The following is a 19,735-nucleotide window of genomic DNA, read 5'->3' as shown; positions in this document are numbered from 1 at the left end:
GGGACTTTGTGCTACCAACTGAGGGGTCGAAAAGTTTGTTTGTTCACGTGTGACATTTGACAGGTCGTAATAAATAAACATGGCCACGGCGGATACTGCAAATGAGCTGAGTAAGTACAATAATTAAATAATAAAAACGCGCGATAAAAAACGTAAATGCAGCTACGATTACGTACAAAGTATAGTGTAAATATTGGTTTTTAATTTTGCAATTTTTTTTTGAAAGTCATCGTCTTGTTTCAGTGCTCCTGGAGCGGGTTTTCCTGCGTCTGGGGTCCGCCGACACCGACGAGCAGCTTCAGAATCTTCTCGCCAAGTTTTTAACCCCCGTACTTCTAAAACTGGCTTCGCCGGAAGAAGCCGTGCGCAAGAAAGTAAAGTCATTGTGTGATTCATTGAACCCTTTTAAACACGAATTTTAGGTGATGGAGCTCCTAATTCACGTTAATAAAAGAGTGAAAACGCGCCCCCAAATTCAGCTCCCTATTGAGGCCCTTTTGATGCAATACCAAGACCCTGCAGCCACTTCTTTTGTTACTGTACGTCTTTAACTTAACTCAAATTTACTTTGACGACTATTCATTTTCAGAATTTTACTATTATTTATATAAAATTGGGTTTCCCGAGGTTGCCTCTTGAAAAGCAAGCTGAATTAGTGCCAGTTGTTTTAAACGCTTTGGAACACAAACCTGTTGCTCACTTGGACAGTATTTTATTGCTACTTGTATCAGTGCTGGGGAAGGTTAAAGTACCAACTGAGCCTGAGAAGGTGGCGACGTTGTTTGGGTTGAATGAGAAACCCCAAATTGCTAAACATTTGCTTGATATGTTGTTGGATATGCTGTTGCTACCTTATGGGTAATCAGTTTTGTGGGTTAAGTAAGTTTGCTGAGTCGTGGGTTTCAGGGCGTTGACACCTCAAACTTCAGACACTCAGCAACAAAGAAATGCGAACGTGTCTCTGCCAGTACCACCCTGCATGAGCCCCAATTCTTTTAAACGTATCACGTTGAATAACCCCTTGAAGCCAGAGGAATTGGAAGAGGTATGGTAGTCAATGGTGTATTGTTGGTTGCAGCCTTCACTTTTTTGAAGATTTTGTATCCAATGTAAAATTAATTTCAGTGGGATTAAATTTAGGTTTTTCTAATGGTAAAGGTCGATTTATAAACTTATCGTTGACGTTGCCGTTCGCGGTTGACGTACTTTTAGCTTTCGCCGTTACGTTGCCGTTGACATTGCGTTTATATTTTAGCTATGGGGCGGAGCCTAATTGCAAAATCGACATTTCCTAATACAAATTTTCCATTTTAAACATATTTTAAGTTTCATGTTGTGAAAATAAGTCTACACATATTAAAACAACAAGGCAAAATGTAAACCCGCCCACCCGCCCTATCTCAATTGTGATGAATTTTTTAATTACCGTGAATCAAGAGGGCGGAGATTAACTGCAAAATACTTATTTAGTATAAGAAATTAAAAACTTACGTTTGAGTAGCGTGTTGCTCAAAGAATATTGTGTATATTAAAAAAATAAGGCAAAATGTAAACCCCGCCCACCCACCCCACCTCAATTGTGATGATTTTTTTATTCTTAGAAACTTAAAACACGTTTAAAATGGTAAATTTTTGTAAGGAAATGTGGATTTTTCATTTAGGCTCCGCCCCTAGGTCTGCCAACGAATGAAAATGGGTGGGGCTTAATCTTTGGTTTAAATTTTTTCTTAATATATGTACATAGTATTCTTTGAATAATAATCTACTTAAAAACATGTCATAGATGGTAATTTCTTATAGATAAATAATAAGAATTTTACAATTAAATTCCGCTTTGGCTCTCGACGATTAAAAATAATAATCACAATTGAGATAGGGTAGGTGGGCGGGGCTTATATTTTGCCGTTTTTCTTAATATACACAGTCGTCTTTTCAGAACAAGAAATTTAAAACACGTTTAAAGTGGTACATTCTTGTAGACAAATATGGATCTTGCAATTAAGCCCCGCCTCTTGATCTGACAACGAATGAAAAATTCATCACAATTGAGAATTGAGATCGGGGCGGGTATGGGTGTGGTCTAATTTTTGGCTTTATTGTTTTCTTAATATACATTGTATTCTTTGAACAACACGATACTCAAAAACATGTTTTTAATTTCTCGGAGTTATTAATTGAAAAACTGAAAAATCAAAACAATTGGGAAATCGAGACAATTAAAAAATTAAAATGTAAAAAGTCGAAAAATTGAAAAGGCGAGAAGGCGAAAAGTCGAAAAACCGAGAAATTTGAAAATCCAGAAATCGAAAAATCTAAATCTTAAAAAATAGAAGCACAAAATTCAAAAAGCGAACATCGGAAAATTAGAAATTAAAAATTGAAAAGTCGAAAAACTGAAGAATTACAAATTGAAAGATCACAAAACTAAAATGCTTTAAAATTGAAATCGAAAAATGGAAAAATCGGGAAATGGAAACATCCAAAGATTGAAAATCGAAACCGCGCAAAACCGAAAAGTAAAAAATTAAAATATTAAAAACGGAAAATTTTAAAATTTAAAAAACCGAAAAACGAAAAATTGGGAAATCGAAAAATTGAAAAGTCGAGAAATCGAAACAATTAAATATTAAAAAATAGAAGCAGCTTAAAATCCAAATAGCGAGAACTCGGAAAAGTCGAAAAATTGAAGAATACAAATTGAAAAAACCCAAAACTTAAATGGCCACAAACCGAAATCGAAAAATGAAAAATTAATCGAAAACTGAGAAAATGAAAAATGGAAAATTAAAAATGGAAAATTTTAAAATTTAAAAAATCGAAAAACGGAAAATTGATAAACTGAAAAATTGAAAAATCGACAAAATCATCAAAAAATCGTAAATCGAAGAATTGAAAAATCTAAAATAAAAAAAATCAAAAAATTGAAAAACTGATAAATCGGAACATTTAAAAATCTCAAATATAAAAAGTCGAAAAATTGAAAATATGAGAAGGCGAAAAACCAACAAATTGGGAAATCCAGAAATCGGAGCATCAAAATATTAAAAAATAGAAGCAAGCCAAAATCCGAAAAGCGATAAATCGAAAAATTAGAAATTAATAAAGTTGAAAAATTTAAAATAAAAAAAAAATCGAAAAACCAAATTAGATCGAAACATCGAAATGTCAAAAAAAGCAAGAAATTAAAAAAAAAAAAAATTGAAACATTGCAAAATCAAAAATTTTCAAAATCGAAAAATGGAAAACCAAGAACTCGAAATATCGAAATGTCAAAAATCGGAAAAACAAAAAATTGTAAAATCGAATGAATATAAAAAACGAAAGCTTGAAAAATGTAGAATTTGAAAAATCGACAAATCGAAACATCAAAATATTAAAAAATAGAAGCAGCCCAAAAGCGAAAAATCGGAAAATAAAAAATAAAAAAGAATTACAAATTGAGTAATCTCAAAACTAAAATACTTTAAAATCGAAATTGAAAAATGGAAAAATCGGGTAATGGAATGATGCAAAGACTGAAAATCGAAATATTAACGAAAAATTTAAAATCTAAAAAAATTTAAAAGTTGAAAGATCGAGAAATCAGTCATCAAAAATCAAAAAATTGAAAAACGGAAAAATATAAAAATTGGGAAATCGAGACATTTGACAATCTAAAATTTATGTAAAAAGTGAAAAAATTAAAAAAGCGAGAAATCGGAACATCAAAATATTAAAAAAGTTGAAAAATTTAAAATTAAAAAAACTCGAAAAACCGTAAAATCGAAATGTCAAAAAAATTAAGAAACCAAGAAATTAAAAAAAAAAAAAAAAAAAATTGAAACATTGCAAAATCAAAAATTTTCAAAATCGAAAAATGTAAAACTAAGAACTCGAAAAATCAAAATGTCAAAAAATCGGAAAAGCAAAAAATTGTAAAATCGAATCAATATAAAAAACGAAAGCTTGAAAAATGTAGAATTTAAAAAGTCGAAAAACCGAGAAATTGGGAAATCGAAAAATTGAAAAATTAGGAAATTGAAAAATCGACAAATCGAAACATCAAAATATTAAAAAATAGAAGCAACCCAAGAGCAAAAAATCGGAAAATAAAAAATTAAAAAGAATTACAAATTGAAAGATCCCAAAACTAAAATGCTTTAAAATCGAAATCGAAAAATGGAAAAATCGACAAATGGAAACATCCAAAGATTGAAAATCGGAATATTAACGAAAAATCGAGAAATCGTAATCGCACAAGACCGAAAGGTCAGAAAATGAAAAATTAAAAACGGAAAATTTTAAAATTTAAAGAACCGAAAAACGAAAAATTGAAAAACTGAAAAATCGAGAACTTAAGAAGTTGGAAAATCGAGAAATCAAAATCATCAAAATTTGAAAAATTGAAAAATAAAAAAAAAATCGGGAAATCGAGACATTTGAAAATCTAAAATTTATGTAAAAAGTGAAAAAAATTGAAAAAGCGAGAAGTCGAAAAATCGAAAAACCGAAAATTGGGAAATCGAAAAATTGAAAAATGGAGAAATTGAAACATCAACATATTAAAAAATAGAAGCTGCTTAAAATTCAAAAAGCGGGAAATCGGAAAAGTCGAAAAACTGAAGAATTAGAAATTGAAAAAACCCAAAACTACAATTCTTACAAATCGAAATCGAAAAATTAAAAATCGAGAATTGGAAACATCTCAAGATTGAAAAATTTACAAAAGATCCAGGAATCCAAACTGCACAAGATTCTAAAGTCAGAAAATGAAAAATTAAAAACGGAAAATTTTAAAATTTAAAGAACCGAAAAACGGACACTTGATAAACTGAAAAATCGAAAAATTGTAAAGTTGAAAAATCGACAAAATCATCACAAAATCGTAAAATCGAAGAATTGAAAAATGTAAAATAAAAAAAAAATCGAAAAATTGAAAAACTGAAAAATCGAAACATTTAAAAATCTCAAATGTAAAAAGTCGAAAAATTAAAACCAGAAGGCGAAACGTCGAAAAACCGACAAATTGGGAAATAGAGAAATCGGAACATCAAAATATTAAAAAATAGAAACAACCTAAAATCCAAAAAGTGAAAAATCGAAAAATTGGAAATCAAAAAAGTTGAAAAATTTAAAATTTAAAAAAATCGAAAAACCGAATTAAATTGAAAAGTTGAAGAATCAAAAAAAAAAAATTAAAATTAAAACATTGCAAAATCAAAAATTTTCAAAATCGAAAAATGGAAAACCAAGAACTCGAAAAATCGAAATATCGAAATGTCAGACAGTCGGAAAAGGAAAAAATGAAGAAATCGAAACATAAAAAACCAAAGCTTGAAAAATGTGAAATTTAAAGTCTTTGTTTTTTTTTTGTATAATATGATTACTTAAGAACATATTTCGTATGGTATTTTCTCGTAGAAAAATAAGGATTTTACAATTAAGCTTCGCCTCTCGGCTTACGACGAAAAAAATATCATCAGAATTGAGACAGGGCGGATGGGCGGAACTTATATTTTGGCTTTTTTTTCTTAATATACATAACCATCTTTTCACAACAAGAAACTTAAGCCCGCCTACCCACCCTATCTCAATTGTGATGATTTTTTTTATTTGCTGTGAACCAAGGGAGTGGAGCTTAACTGCAAAACACGTATTTCTTACAAGGAATTAAAAACATGTTTTTGAGTTTTGATGCAAAATATAAACCCCGTCCACCCACCCCATGTTCATTGTGATGAAGCAACTCAAAATTCACAAAGCGATAAATCGAAAATTTAGAAATCAAAAAGTGGAAAAATTTAAAATTTTGAAAAATCGAGAAACCGAATTAGATTGAAAAATTGAAGAACCGAAAAATCGAAATATCGAAATGTCAAAAAATCGAAAAAGGAAAAAATTGAGAAATCGAAACTTTATAAAAAACGAAAGCTTGAAACATGTAGAATTTAAAAAGTCGAAAAACCGCGAAATTGGGAAATCGAAAAATGACAAATCGACAAATCGAAACATCAAAATATTAAAAAAATAGAAGCAACCCAAAAGTGAAAAATTGAAAAATTAAAAATTAAAGTTGCAGCTAAGCTCCGCCCTCTTGACTCACGACGAATAAAAAAAATCTTTACAATTGAGATAGGGTGGGTGGGCGGGGCTTATATTTTTCCTTTTTTTTCTTGATATATGTAGACTTTTTTGAAAACAAGAAACTTAAAACATTTGTATTATTGGTTGCCTATTAATCATTTGGACGACGGACAAAAAATCCACATTGGCACACAAATTTCGTACACATTTTAGTTCTAAAAATTAATTCCAGATCAAACTAGGCATAGTGCGCTTCCTGGCGCACGGAGTGTTCAAGGACGAAGACATCCTAATCCACCTAGTGGTAGCGGCATCCGACACCCGTTTCAGTGTCGCCAACTTGGCGGACATGGAACTGAAAAAAGTAGTCGGGTACGCCATTCTAATTTAGTTGGTACCGACGGTTGAATATTTTTTCCAGATCAGTCGACTGGGGCTCCCTGAGCGTCGTCATGCCACTCTTTACAATGTTCTTAGGTACCCAATCCAAAAACGTGAAAGAGGACCAAATCAAATCCCCCGCTAGCACAAGAATACGCTTAAAACTCCTAACTTACTTGGGCAGAATAACGGGAAAAGCGTTCGCTTTCCCGGCTTCCATCCAAGTGATTTTTGATTCGTTGTATGGTACTAACACGAACACGAGGCTTAAAACTCTAGCGCTGAACTTTACAATGAACCTTGTCAGATTGTAAGTACTTACGTTTCGAGTATACGTTTTACAAGTGTCTTTGTATAGTGCTGACGAAGGTCCACTAAGTAAAGTAGCCCCAGTTTTGCTATCCGGGATGCATAAATTGATCAAAGAAGGCGAAGACGTCCACCAAGGCCAAGCCTACGTTTTAATCGGTACTCTCGCCCAACGGTTCCCCAAAATCGTGTACCACGACATCAACCTCATTGAGACGTTTTTCAAAAACTTAGAAACCGCCAATCCCGATTTGAAACTACAAATCCGTGAAGGCCTCTTAAGTCTCATTTTGGCTTACAAGTACGACGTTTGCTTAGAAGAAGCCGATAAAGACGGACGCTTGAATATCCTTTTTGCACTGATCAAGTTTCGAATGACGTCGGAGGAACCCATGGTGAGGTTCACAGCGGTGAGGACTTTAGCTACGATATTTCCACCTGAGCACGTGCCATCCAAGTACTTGTTGCTACTGTTGACGGGAGACGGGTAACACTGAGTGTGAGGTATAAAAGCCGTGTTTAAAATTACGTTGCAGCAAAGACGACGTGTCAGCTGAGGCATTCAAAGCCCTTTATGGCACGTCACGCAAAAACGACGTCGATTTATCCAAAAAGAACAAAATCGTTACGCCTCACTTCTCGGAAATCGTGCGTTATGTGTTCAGCGAGTCCGAGATTTTGGCTAAAGACGCGTCGAAACGATTTACTATTGGAAATCACGTTTTAGCGTTTGATATTCGTACTTATACTGAGGTTGTTAGTGTTGTGGCCGAAACGTTGAATTAATTGTTGTTTTATAGATACTTATATATCTGCGGTTGTGTTTGGTTCGCAATTTAAATGTTCCTTTGACTCGAGATATTTTAAATCACCCGTGTGAACACACCCCGGTTATAGCTGAGTATCTGCGGGGTTTGTTTGACGATAGTAAACCCATTGAGAGCAATCCCTTGCTTCAGTATACATCTCTAGTTAGACAACTACTTATAGCTAGTCCTTGTAAGTACTTAAGTAAGACGGATTTAGGGACTCTCATGATTGTTGTTATAGCCATGGAACCTCTTAGCTGCATGGTTGAAATCGTTGGCTGTGTCCCTCAATTAAGGTCGTTCGTTTCCAAAGATCTACAATGGATACGTGATCAGTTAAACTCGACTAAAGAAGAAGTTCGAGAATACGCTTCAGTGTTATACTCTCTAGTACTTAGCTCGTCAACTACTGACTTTGATGGTGCCATTAGTTATTTATTTAAACAAACAGAGGGCAAAAATTTGGAGTCGCAACACGGCGCCATTTTGGGTATCGGTACCTGTCTCGAAACCAAAATGGCGGACGGACCGATAAGTCGCGATACTTATAAAAAATCAGTGACCACTTTGGCCGCGTTTTTAAAACAACAGAACCCTTTATTGGCTGGTGGTGCTTGTACTAGCATCGGGCTTTTAGGTCGCCGGTCTCCTCTACCTTTGGATGACGGCAAACCTAAAGAAATCGGTAGTCCGGATGCTAAGCGCCCTGCTAATGACATCGTAACCAAAATGGACGTCGTCAATCGCTTAATGGACGTCATGAACAACACAAAGTTGTCGGCTAAAATCCGGGAAAAAGCGGCCAAAGCTCTGGGTTTATTGTGTGTAGGGGAGAAGTTCCCACACACCAAAGAAGTGATTCAGGGTTTTTTGAACACTGCGAAAGACACTAAAGACGTTGAGGTGCACTTTACCATTGGGGAGTCCTTGGTGATGTGTTGTCAGAGCGTGTGGTCACCCGAAGCGCGTAACCCGTGGACCACACTACCACAGAACCACGTACCCAATACCAGTGAACCCATGATGGATGACAATTTAGAGTGTCTGCTTGACGAGTTGTTGAAACTAGCCAATCAGTTGCACCCTAATTCCAAACAAGCGTCTTGCATTTGGTTACTAGCGGTGTTAAAAGGGTGCGGCGAAAGAGAACCCATTAGTAAAAGGTTGCAATTGTTGCAGAACACCTTCATGGACTTATTGTGTGAAAATAACGGTGAGTGGCTAACGGGTTGAAAATCTTAGTACTACCAAAGTTGTAGATATTGTTCAAGACGCAGCCTCCAAAGGACTGTGTGTGGTTTATGATACTTACAAATCTGAAGAACTGTTACAAGCTTTAGTAAAACAGTTGACTTCAGGAACGCGACAAGTCACTCAAGTTACCAGTGACACGAAATTGTTTGAAGAGGGTCAACTAGGATCCGCACCAACCGGGTACTTTTATTTTTTTTTTTTAAAGAAAACTGGTGTTAATAATTTGTTGAAGGGGTAACCTAACTACATACAAGGAGTTATGTTCATTGGCGTCCGATTTAAACAAACCTGACTTGATTTACCAGTTCATGCACCTAGCGAATCACAACGCCATTTGGAATTCCAAAAAAGGGGCAGCTTTTGGGTTTTCGTCCATCGCGGAAAGGTGTGGCGAAGACTTGAAGGTCCACCTACCTCTAATCATTCCCAAGTTGTACCGCTACCAGTTTGACCCAACCCCCAATATCCAAGCCTCCATGCACAACATCTGGAGAGTACTGGTCGCCGAACCACAAAAAACCCTGGATCAATACTACGACGAAATCCTGGCCGACTTGTTGGAAAATATCAATTCCCACCACTACCGAGTGCGACAATCGTGTTGTCTGGCTCTTCAGGATTTTCTAAAGGGTTCCGGGAACCGCTCCATCCACGACTGTGTTAATTCCATGGACGAGCTATGGACGAAGCTGTTTCGGGTGATGGATGACCACCATGAAGCCACTCGGCTCACGGCGACCAAAACCGCGCGCGTTTTGAGTAAAGTATGGTGCATAGTTTGTGTTTGTAACCCACTTATGGAGGTTTTTTAGTTGTGTATTAGGGGTTGCGATAGCGGGCAGGGCAAGGCTGGGGTGAGAATGGTGGAGGCGATTTTGCCGCCGTTGCTGAATAACGGGATCATTAACGCTGTGGCTGAAATCCGGTTGATTAGTTTGCAGACGATTTCAGAGCTTGTTGGGTCGGCGGGGGCGCAGTTGAAGCCGTTTTTGCCCAAGCTTATACCGGCGCTGTTGCAAGCTACGGGGGAGTTGGAGTCGACTAAGTTGTCGTATTTGAGTACTATGCTGGGGGCGCAGAGTCAGGCGCAGGAGGCTGTGGATAGTGCGAGGGCGTCGTTCGCGAAGTCGCATTTCACGACGGAGACGGTGTCGAAGGTGGGTGGCTGGGTGGTGTTAAAGGGCGGATTTATATGCACAAAATTTTTGCGAAATATACATATATACTTTTTTTGTTCATACAATTAACAGTCAGATGTTTTTATAAATTTTGCATTGTGAAATTTTGTTGTCTTCTATAATATAATAATTTCCTCTTTAAAGTGACATAGTCGTGAACTTGTGGTTTATGAAACCGTCTTGAATTTTTGTAGTAGACATCGTGATTTTTGGAAAAAAAACAAATTATAGATATTTTTCGATATTACAGCTTTGAGATTTTTCAGTTTTTTACTTTTCAATTTTTTGATTCTTCAGCTTCTCCATTCTTCACTTCGATGTTCAATTTATCAATTTTTGATGTTTCTCAATTTTAGATTTTTCGGTTTTTCAATTGTTCGATTTTTCAGGTTTTTGATTTTTCAATTTTTCGATTTTTCCACGTCAATTTTTCGATGTTTCAATTTCGAGACTTTTTAATTTTTGGATTTTTCAATTTTCATCGATTTTTCAGTGTTTAGGTTTTTCAAATTTTTGATTCTTCAGTTTCTCGATTCTTCAAATTTACGATTTCTCAATTTTCCGTTGTTTCAGTTTCAAGATTTTTCAATTTTTAGATTCTTCAATTATTTGATTCTCCAATTTTTCGATGTTTGAATTCATCAACTTTTGACGTTTCTAAATTTTGGAGTTTTTTATTTCACAATTTCTCGATTAATCGATTTTCTGATTTTTCGACTTTTTTTTCGATTGCTCGATTTTTCAGTTTTTCAATTCCTCAAATTTTTCGATTTTTAAGGTTCTTGATTTTTGCAATTTTTGGATTTTTTTAATTTCGATTTTTCGACTTTTCAATTTTTCGATTTTTCAGTTTTTCAATTTCTCATTATTTCGATGTTTCAGTTTTGGGATTTTTAATTTTTCGATTCTTCAATTTTTCTTCGATTTTTCAATTTTTCGATATTTTAGTTTCGGGATTTTTCAGTTTTTCGATTTTTCAATCTCTCGTTTCTTCAAATTTCCGATTTCTTTTTTCATTTTTCGATTTCTCAATTTTCCAATACAGGTTTACAGTTTTTCGATTCTTAAATTTTGCGATTTTTAATTTTGTTTTGTTTCAGTTTATCAATTTTTAGTTTTTCGTTTTTTTGATTTCTCGACTTCTGTTTTTCGATTCTTCAATTTTTAAATTTTCAATTTTTCGACATTTCGATTTCTCGATTTTTCAATTTCTCGATTTTCAGTTTTTCAATTTTCAGTTTATCCATATTTCATTGCTGTAATTTTACAGTTTCTCGATTCTTGAATTCCTCGATTCTTCAATTCGTTAATTTTTAAATTTTTCGATTTTTCAATTTGTTAATTTTTGACGTTTCTAAATTTTCGATTTTTCGTTTTATCGTTTAATGGTTTTTGTGGTTTTGCGATTTTTTGATTATGTCGATTTTTCAGTTTTACATGTCAATTTTTCGATTTTTCAATATTTCGATTTTTAATTTTCGGTTTTTTCACTTCAATTTTTCGATGTTTCAGTTTGGGGACTTTTTAATTTTTGGATTCTTCAATTTTATTCGATTTTTGAGTTTTGGCATTTTTCAAATTTTCGATTTCTCAATTTTCCGTTGTTTCAGTTTTAAGATTTTTCGATTTTCCGATGTTTGAATGTGTCAATTTTTGACGTTTCTAAATTTTGGATTTTTCGATTTCACAATTTCTCTTTTTTGATTTTTCGACTTTTTTCTCGATTGACCGATTTCTCGATTTTTCAGTTTTTCAATTCCTCAATTTTTCGATTTTTCAATTATTCAGGTTTTTGATTTTTCAATTTTTCGATTTTATTATTGTTCGGTTTTTCGACTTTTCAATTTGTCGATTTGTCAGTTTTTCGAGTTCTCATGATGTCGATGTTTCAGTTTTAATTTTTCGATTCTTCAATTTCTCGTTTCTTCAAATTTCCGATTTCTTTTTTCATTTTTCGATGTCTCAATGTTTCAGTTTTACAATTTTTCAATTTTTCGATTCTTAAATTTATCGATTTTTAATTTTTTGCGATGTTTCAATTTATCAATTGTTGGTTTTTCGAATTTTTGATTTGCCGACTTCTCTATTTCTATTTTCTGTTTTTCAATTCAATTTTTCGATTTTTCAGGTTTTTGATTTTTCATTAAAATTTTCGATTTTTGAACTTTTCGATTTCTGGATTCTTCAATTTTTCGATTCGTCCATTTTTCTTCAGTTTCTCAATTTTTTGGTATTTCCGTTTTGGGATTTTGCAGTATTTCGAGTCTTCAATTTTTCAGTTTTTCAGGTTTTTGATTTTTCGATTTTTCAGTTTTTCGAATTTTCGATTTCTCGATTTTTCACATTTTTCTTTTTTATTCTTTAATTTTAAAATTTTTCTATTTATCAATTTAGCAATTTTTGACGTCCCTAAATTTTCGATTTTTCGCTTTCTCAGTTTCTCGATTAATGTTTTTTTTTGGATTTTCAACTTTTTGAGTTCTCAATTTTTCAGTTTTTCAATTCAATTTTTCGATTTTTCATTTCGGGTTTTAATTTTTGATTTTTTCACCTCAATGTTTCGATGTTTTACTTTCGGGACTTTTTAATTTTTGGATTCTTCAATTTTTCTTGGATTTTTCAGTTTTGGGATTTTTTAAAAATTTGCGATTCTTAAGTTTTTGAATTCTTCAAATTTTCGATTTCCCAATTTTCCGTTGTTTCAGTTTTAATATTTTTTTCGATTTTTCGATTTCAGAATTTCTCGATTAAATGGTTTCCCGATTTTTCAGTTTTTCAATTCCTCAATTTTTCGATTTTTCAGGTTTTTGATTTTTCGATTTTTCGATTTTTTTAATTATCAATTTTTCGCCTTTTCAATTTCTGGATTTATCAGTTTTTTGAGTTCTCATTATTTCGATGTTTTAGTTTTGGGATTTTTAATTTTTCGATTCTTCAATTTTTCTTTGATTTTACAATTTTTCGATTTTTAATTTTTTGCGATGTTTCAATTTATCAATTTTTGATTTCTCGACTTTTGAATTTCCCAACTTCTCTATTTCTCTATTTTTCTGTTTTTCAAAGCAATTTTTGGATTTTTCAGGTTTTGATTTTTCATTTAAATTTTCGATTTTTGAACTACTCGATATCTGGTTTCTTCAGTATTTCGATTCTTCAATTTTTTGATTTTTTGACTTTTCAATTCCTAAATGTTTAATTTTTCGACTTTTCGATTTCTCGATTTTTCAATTTCATAATTTTTAAATTTTTCGATTTTTCAATTTATTAATCTTTGAAGTTTATAAATTATTATCGATTTTGGGTTTTCTCAATTGCTTGATTAATCGTTGTTTTGGTTTTTCGATTTGGATTAATCGTTTTTTTTTTTCAATATTTTGATTTCTCAATTTTCCAATTCAATTTTTCGATGTTTTATTTTCGGGGATTTTTTATATTTGAATTCTTCAATTTTTCTTCGATTTTTCAGTTTTTGGATTTTTCAAATTTTCTATTTTTCAATTTTTCGATGTTTGAAATGTATCAATTTTTGTTTCTAAATTTTGGATTTTTCGATTTCACAATTTCTCGATGAAACGCTTTCTAGATTTTTCAGTTTTTCAATTCCTCAATTTTTCGATTTTTTTAATTATCGATTTTTCGACTTTTTAATATCTCGATTTTTTCAGTTTTTTGAGTTCTCATTATTTGGTTGTTTCAGTTTTGGGATTTTTAATTTTTCGAGTCTTCAATTCTTCAATTTTTCGATTCTTAAATTTTTCGATTTTTAATTTTTTGCGATGTTTCAATTTATCAATTTTTTATTTCTCGACTTTTTGATTTCCCAATTTCTCTATTTCTCTATTTTTTGATTTTTGAACTACTCGATTTCTGCTTTTTTGAGTATTTCGATTCTTCAATTTTTTTATTTTTTGCCTTTTCAATTCTTAAATGTTCAGTTTTTTGACTTTTCGATTTCTCGATTTTTCAATTTTTTAATTTTTAAATTTTTGGATTTTTCAATTTATTAATTTTACAAGTTTATAAATTACTATCGATTTTGGATTTTCTCAATTGCTTGATTAATCGTTGTTTTGGATTTTCGACTTTTTGATTTTTCGATTTTTCAGTTTTTCATTTCAATTTTTTGATGTTTCAGTTTCGGCACTTTTTAATTTATGGATTCTTCAATTTTTGTTCGATTCTTCTGTATGTCGATTTTCCAAATTTTTCGGTTTTTAAATTTACCGATGTTTCGATTTATTAATTTTTGACGTTTCAAAATTTTGGGTTTTCCAGTTTTCCAATTCCTCAATTTTTCAGGTTTTTGATTTTTTAATTTTTCGATTTTTTTAATTTTCGATTTTTCAATTTCCCGTTTTTTCATTATTTCGATCCTAAAACTAAGGATTTTGAAATTTTTCGATTTTTTAATTTTTTGGTTCTTCAATTCATTTCTTTAAATTTCCGATTTCACGATTTTTTCATTTTTCGATTTCTAATTTTTTACGACGCTTCAATTTATCAATTTTTGGTTTTTCGACTTCTCGATTTTTGGATTTTTCAGTTTTTTGATTTGTCGATTTTTCAGTTTTTTAAATTTTCGATGTTTCGCCTTTTCGATTCCTCGATTTTTGGACTTTTCAATTTTCCAGTTTTTTAATTTTTTGAATTTTTGATGTTTCAATTTCTTGATTCTTCCGATTTTTCGTGATTTGAATTTTTCAGTTTTAAAATTTTAGATTTTTAGATTTCTTGATTTTTCGGTTTTTCGATATGTCGTATTTTTTAATTTTCCGAACTTCTAAATTTTAGATTTTTAATTTTTTCGATTTTTTGATATTTTGATTATCGTTTTTTTAAGTTTTCAGTTTTTAAAATGTCAGGTTTTTCGATTTCTCAATTTTTTAGTTCTTCGATTTTTGTATTTTTTAATTTTTCGGCTTTTTAAATTTCAGATTTTTTAATTTTTTCTCGATTTATCGAAATTTCCATGTTTCGATTTTTGGAATTTGTGCTTTATCGATTTTTTTTTGTTTTAAATTTTTCAATTTTTAATTTTCTATTCTCGATTTCTCAGTTTTGATGTTTCGTTTCTCTATGTATCAGGTTTTTGATTCGTTGTTTCCATTTTTAATTTCAGATTTTTTAATTTTTTCGATTATCAAAATTTCTGATTCTTCGATTTCTCGATTTATCGAAATTTCCATGTTTCGATTTTTGGAATTTGTGCTTTATCGGTTTTTTTTGTGTTTTAAATTTTTTAATTTTTAATTTTCTATTCTCGATTTCTCAGTTTTGATGTTTCGTTTCTCGATGTATCAGGTTTTTGATTCGTTGTTTCGATTTTGTGATTTCTCAATTTTTCGTCATTTCAGTTTTGGAAATTTTCAGTTTTTCGATTCAATTTTTCGATTTTTTGATGTTTCTATTTCTGGATTTTTCAATTTTTTGATTTTTCAATTATTCGATATTTTATTTAATTTTCAATTTTTTAAATTTTGGATTTTTCGATATCTCGACTTTTTATTAGTTCTTCGATTTTTTAAATTTCAAATTTTTCAGTTTTTTGATGTTTCAATTTCTCGATCTTTCAATTTTTCGATTTCTGACTTGGATTTTACGGTTTTTTAATTTTCTCGATTTTCGAAATTTCTGATCTTTCGATTTTTCAAATTTGTGCTTTATCGATTTTTTTTCATTTCAAATTTTTCAATTTTTAGCTTTCTTTTTAATCTCATGTTCTCAGTTTTTCGATTTCTCGATTTCTCCCGATCTTTTGATGTTTCATTGCTCGATGTGTCAGGTTTTTGATTCGTTGTTTCGATTTCTCAATTTTTCATCATTTCAGTTTTGGAAATTTTCAGTTTTTCGGTTTAATTTTTCGATTGTTTGATGTTTCTATTTCTGGATTTTTCAATTTTGTGATCCATCAATTATTCCATGTTTTATTTAATTTTCAATTTTTAAATTTTGGATTTTTCGATATCTCGATTTTTTAGATCTTCGATTTTTCAATTTTTCGATTCAATTTTTTGATTTTTTGATGATCCTATTTCCGGATTTTTCAATTTTTTGATTCTTCAATTATTCGATATTTTATTTAATTTTCAATTTTTTAAATTTTGGATTTTTCGAAATCTCGATTTTTTAGTACATACATCGATTTTTCAATTTTTCGATTTTTTAAATTTCAAATTTCTCAGTTTTTTGATGTTTCAATTTCTCGATCTTTCAATTTTTCGATTTCCGACTTAGATTTTACGGTTTTTTAATTTGCTCGATTTTCGAAATTTCTGATCTTTCGATTTTTCGAATTTGTGCTTTATCGATTTTTTTTTATTTCAAATTTTTCAATTTTTAGCTTTTTTTTAATCTCATGTTCTCAGTTTTTCGATTTCTCGATTTCTTCCGATCTTGTGATGTTTCGTTGTTCGATGTGTCAGGTTTTTGATTCGTTGTTTCGATTTCTCAATTTTTCGTCATTTCAGTTTTGGAAATTTTCAGTTTTTCGATTAAATTTTTCGATTTTTTGATGTTTTATTTCTGGATTATTCAGTTTTTTTATTCAATTATTCGATATTTTATTTAATTTTCAATTTTTTAAATTTTGGATTTTTCGATATCTCGATTTTTTAGTTCTTCGATTTTTCAATTTTTCGATTTTTTAAATTTCAAATTTTTCAGTTTTTTGATGTTTCAATTTCTCGATTTTCAAAATTTCTGATCTTTCGATTTTTCGAATTTGTGCTTTATCGATTTTTTTTTGTTTCAAATTTTTCATAGTTTAGCTTTCTTTTTAATCTTATGTTCTCAGTTTTTCGATTTCTCGATTTCTCCCGATCTTTTGATGTTTCGTTCCTCGATGTGTCAGGTTTTTGATTCGTTGTTTCGAATTCTCAATTTTTCGACATTTTAGTTTTGGAAATTTTCAGTTTCTCGATTAAATTTTCCGATTTATCAATTTTTCGTTTTTTGATATTTCGATTTCAAGATTTTTCAATATTTTGATTCTTCAATTTTTCGATATTTTATTTAATTTTCAACACTTACGTGACTTACGACAAACGACCTTAATAAATCAAATTACAGCAAGCAAATTTTCAGAAAAATACTAGAAAAACTAGATGTTTTAGACTTTCGCTAAACGGAAATCAAATAAATTTTATTGTCCCCGGTTTTAAATACGGGACGTTCAAATTGCATATAATCCGCTCTCTAACTATAATCACAGATTTAGGAAATGGTTTCGTTTTTAGAGCCTCCAGTATGCCGATGCGTCAATTCTGGAAGAACTTGTCCCTAAAGTTGTCGAATTATTGAAGGGTTCGGTTGGTTTAGGGACCAGAATTGCTTGCACCCACTTTGTTACTCTTTTGGTTGTCCAAATGGGGCAGGATTTGCAACCCTACACAGGTATAGTGTTTTTTAATCCTGAAGAAGAGGCTTAATTGTAGTTTCAGGGAAATTGTTGGCAGCACTGGTAAACGGTTTAACCGACCGAAATTCCGCTATTCGTAAACACTACGCCAGCGCCATTGGTCACTTAGTTTCAGCTGCTAAGGAGTCAAGCTTGGAGAAGCTATTCGCCAAGTTGCAACACTGGTATTTCGAACGAGAAGGTATCACAATAGTATACACAATATTTGTAAAAGGCAGCACAAACTAGTTTGCGTAGTACGAGTCTAAAACAAGGTATGCGTGCTTTCAGACGATTCGATCCGTTCTGCGTGCGCCTACACCATCCAGTCCATCGGCATCCACAACCAAGAAGTGCTAAAATCGCACTCCGACGTCCTCCTCCCGCTCGTCTTCTTCGCGATGCACTGCGAGAAGACCCCCGAGACCGAGAACACCCTGGAGGTATGGACCGAGATCTGGTCGGAGCACAGTCCCGGCACGGAAACCGGGATCCGGCAGAACATCGAAGTCATCTGCAACATTTTGAAAACCGCCCTCGAATCGCCGTCGTGGACGATGAAGGCCCAGGTCGGTAGTAAAAGCTCTCTCAATTTCATAATCTAATTCGAAGGAATCAGGCTGCCAGTGCCGTTTCGACAGTTGCAAGCAAATTAGGTACGACTATGGACGGCAAACATCGGAATGCCTTGATAAATATTTTAATAAATGGGTTATCTGGTCGGACGTGGAATGGAAAAGATAAATTATTGAAAGCTCTGGCTAGTATTTGTTCGAATTGCAAGTAAGTGGGACGCGGGGGTAAGTTTTTGGTTTAATCGCGTTTTGCAGGGATTCCATCAGGGAGGATCAGAGCGTGAACGTGGATTTAATTATCGAAGCAGTGATTAAAGAAAGTCGCAAGGACGAAATCGGGTACAAGATTGACGCGTTGGAGTCTTTGGGGAATATCTTGGCCGCGCTGGAGGTGGATAAGTTTGACGAAGTTTACGGGATCATACAGTCGATTTTGGTGGATAAGTCGAGCAAGGAGGAGGATGAAGACGCGTCGTCGGAGGAAATCGCCAAAAAGCGGGAGAAGAACATCAAGTTGAAGGAAACCGCGTACGAAACTTTGGGGAAAACGTGGCCGGAGAGGAGTAAAACGACCCAGGATAAGTACGGGGAAATGTTCGTGGAACATTGCGTGGAGTGTCTACCCCGAATTACCCGGTCGGTGCAAGTGAGCGTCGTTTCAGCGTTGTACAACTACGTCGACAAATTAATTTTATTAAACGACGATTTGGACGACTCTGACAAGAAAACATTAGGGAAAATCGTCGATAATATAGTCATAGCGATCAGATACTCGCTCGGAATATCCAAACACACGAGACTGCGTAAAGAAGCTCTCAATGTGGTGTTCTGTATGGGTAAAAAGCTCCAAGAACGCCAAATCGAAGACGAGTTTCTCAAACTCCGACGCATGTTCGACGAAGTCTTGGACGATATTTCCAGCGATACGCAGCCGGAGATTAAGTCGCGACTCACCGACATTAAGAACTTACTCAAGACCAACTAATTAAGTTTGTAAACTGACGCAAATAAATGATCACTTAATTGCATTGTGGTGTGTTATTGTAGAGATATTTTGATTTTTAAATTTTGATTTTCCATTTCAATTTTTCGATTACTCTCATTTGTCCTCGATTTTTCAGTTTTCAATTCTTCAGTTTTTCGATTTTTTCGTTGTTTGATTTTTCAATTTTTCGATTTTTCAATTTTTTGATTTCTCATTATTTTGATGTTTCAATTTTGGAGTTTTTTAATTTTTAGATTCTTCAGTTTTTTTTGATTTTTCAATTATTCTATATTGCAATTTGGGGATTTTTCGATTTCTCCATTTTTAAATTTTTCGACTTCTCAATTTTTCAATGCTTCAGTTTTACAATTTTTCGGTTTTTAATACACGATTTGCGATGTCTCAAGTTATCAGTTTTTGATATTTCGATTCCTCGATTCTTCAAAATTTCCTCAATTTTTCAGTTTTTCGATATCTAAGTTTTGAGATTTTTCAGTATTTCCGTTCTTCAATTTTTCGAGTTTTCGATTTTTCAGTTTTTTAATTCTTCAAATTTTTCGATATATAGTTTTTTCAATTTTTAAAATTTTAGATTTTCTGATTTCTCGATTTTTCAGTTTTTTGATAATTCTATTTTCCAATTTTTCGAATCTCTAAATTTTAGGTTCAATTTTTCGATCTTTTGAAATTTTGATTTCTCCATTTTTTAATTTTTTGATTCAAGATTTTTTAACTTTTTTGTTTTTAAAATTTTAGATTTTTCCATTTTTCGACTTTGAATTTTA

The 19,735-nt window shown here is 32.2% G+C and overlaps 1 protein-coding gene across 1 annotated transcript; it reads left to right on the top strand.

The window, feature by feature from the left end:
* Position 1: 1 nt before the first annotated feature.
* LOC135137793 (proteasome adapter and scaffold protein ECM29) lies at positions 2-18,993 on the top strand. The gene is made up of 19 exons (XM_064067528.1): positions 2-110; positions 244-374; positions 423-539; positions 590-858; positions 907-1,045; positions 6,296-6,435; positions 6,485-6,754; positions 6,803-7,240; positions 7,290-7,506; positions 7,554-7,752; positions 7,804-8,775; positions 8,822-8,996; positions 9,049-9,580; positions 9,629-9,973; positions 17,230-17,386; positions 17,434-17,592; positions 17,682-17,959; positions 18,010-18,173; positions 18,221-18,993. Exons 1-19 carry the CDS (start codon positions 80-82, stop codon positions 18,948-18,950), a joined length of 5,463 nt encoding a protein of 1,820 aa, XP_063923598.1. The 5' UTR covers positions 2-79; the 3' UTR covers positions 18,951-18,993.
* The last annotated feature ends 742 nt before the right edge of the window (positions 18,994-19,735 follow it).

This window comes from Zophobas morio, unplaced genomic scaffold, assembly GCF_036711695.1.
Source record: "Zophobas morio isolate AGI-343-1 ecotype UQ-CSIRO unplaced genomic scaffold, CSIRO_AGI_Zmor_V1 ptg000004l, whole genome shotgun sequence".
NCBI classification, from domain to species: Eukaryota; Metazoa; Arthropoda; class Insecta; order Coleoptera; family Tenebrionidae; genus Zophobas; species Zophobas morio.
The sequence above is the reverse complement of the archived record's forward strand: the minus strand, read 5'-3'. Positions and strand labels throughout refer to the sequence as shown.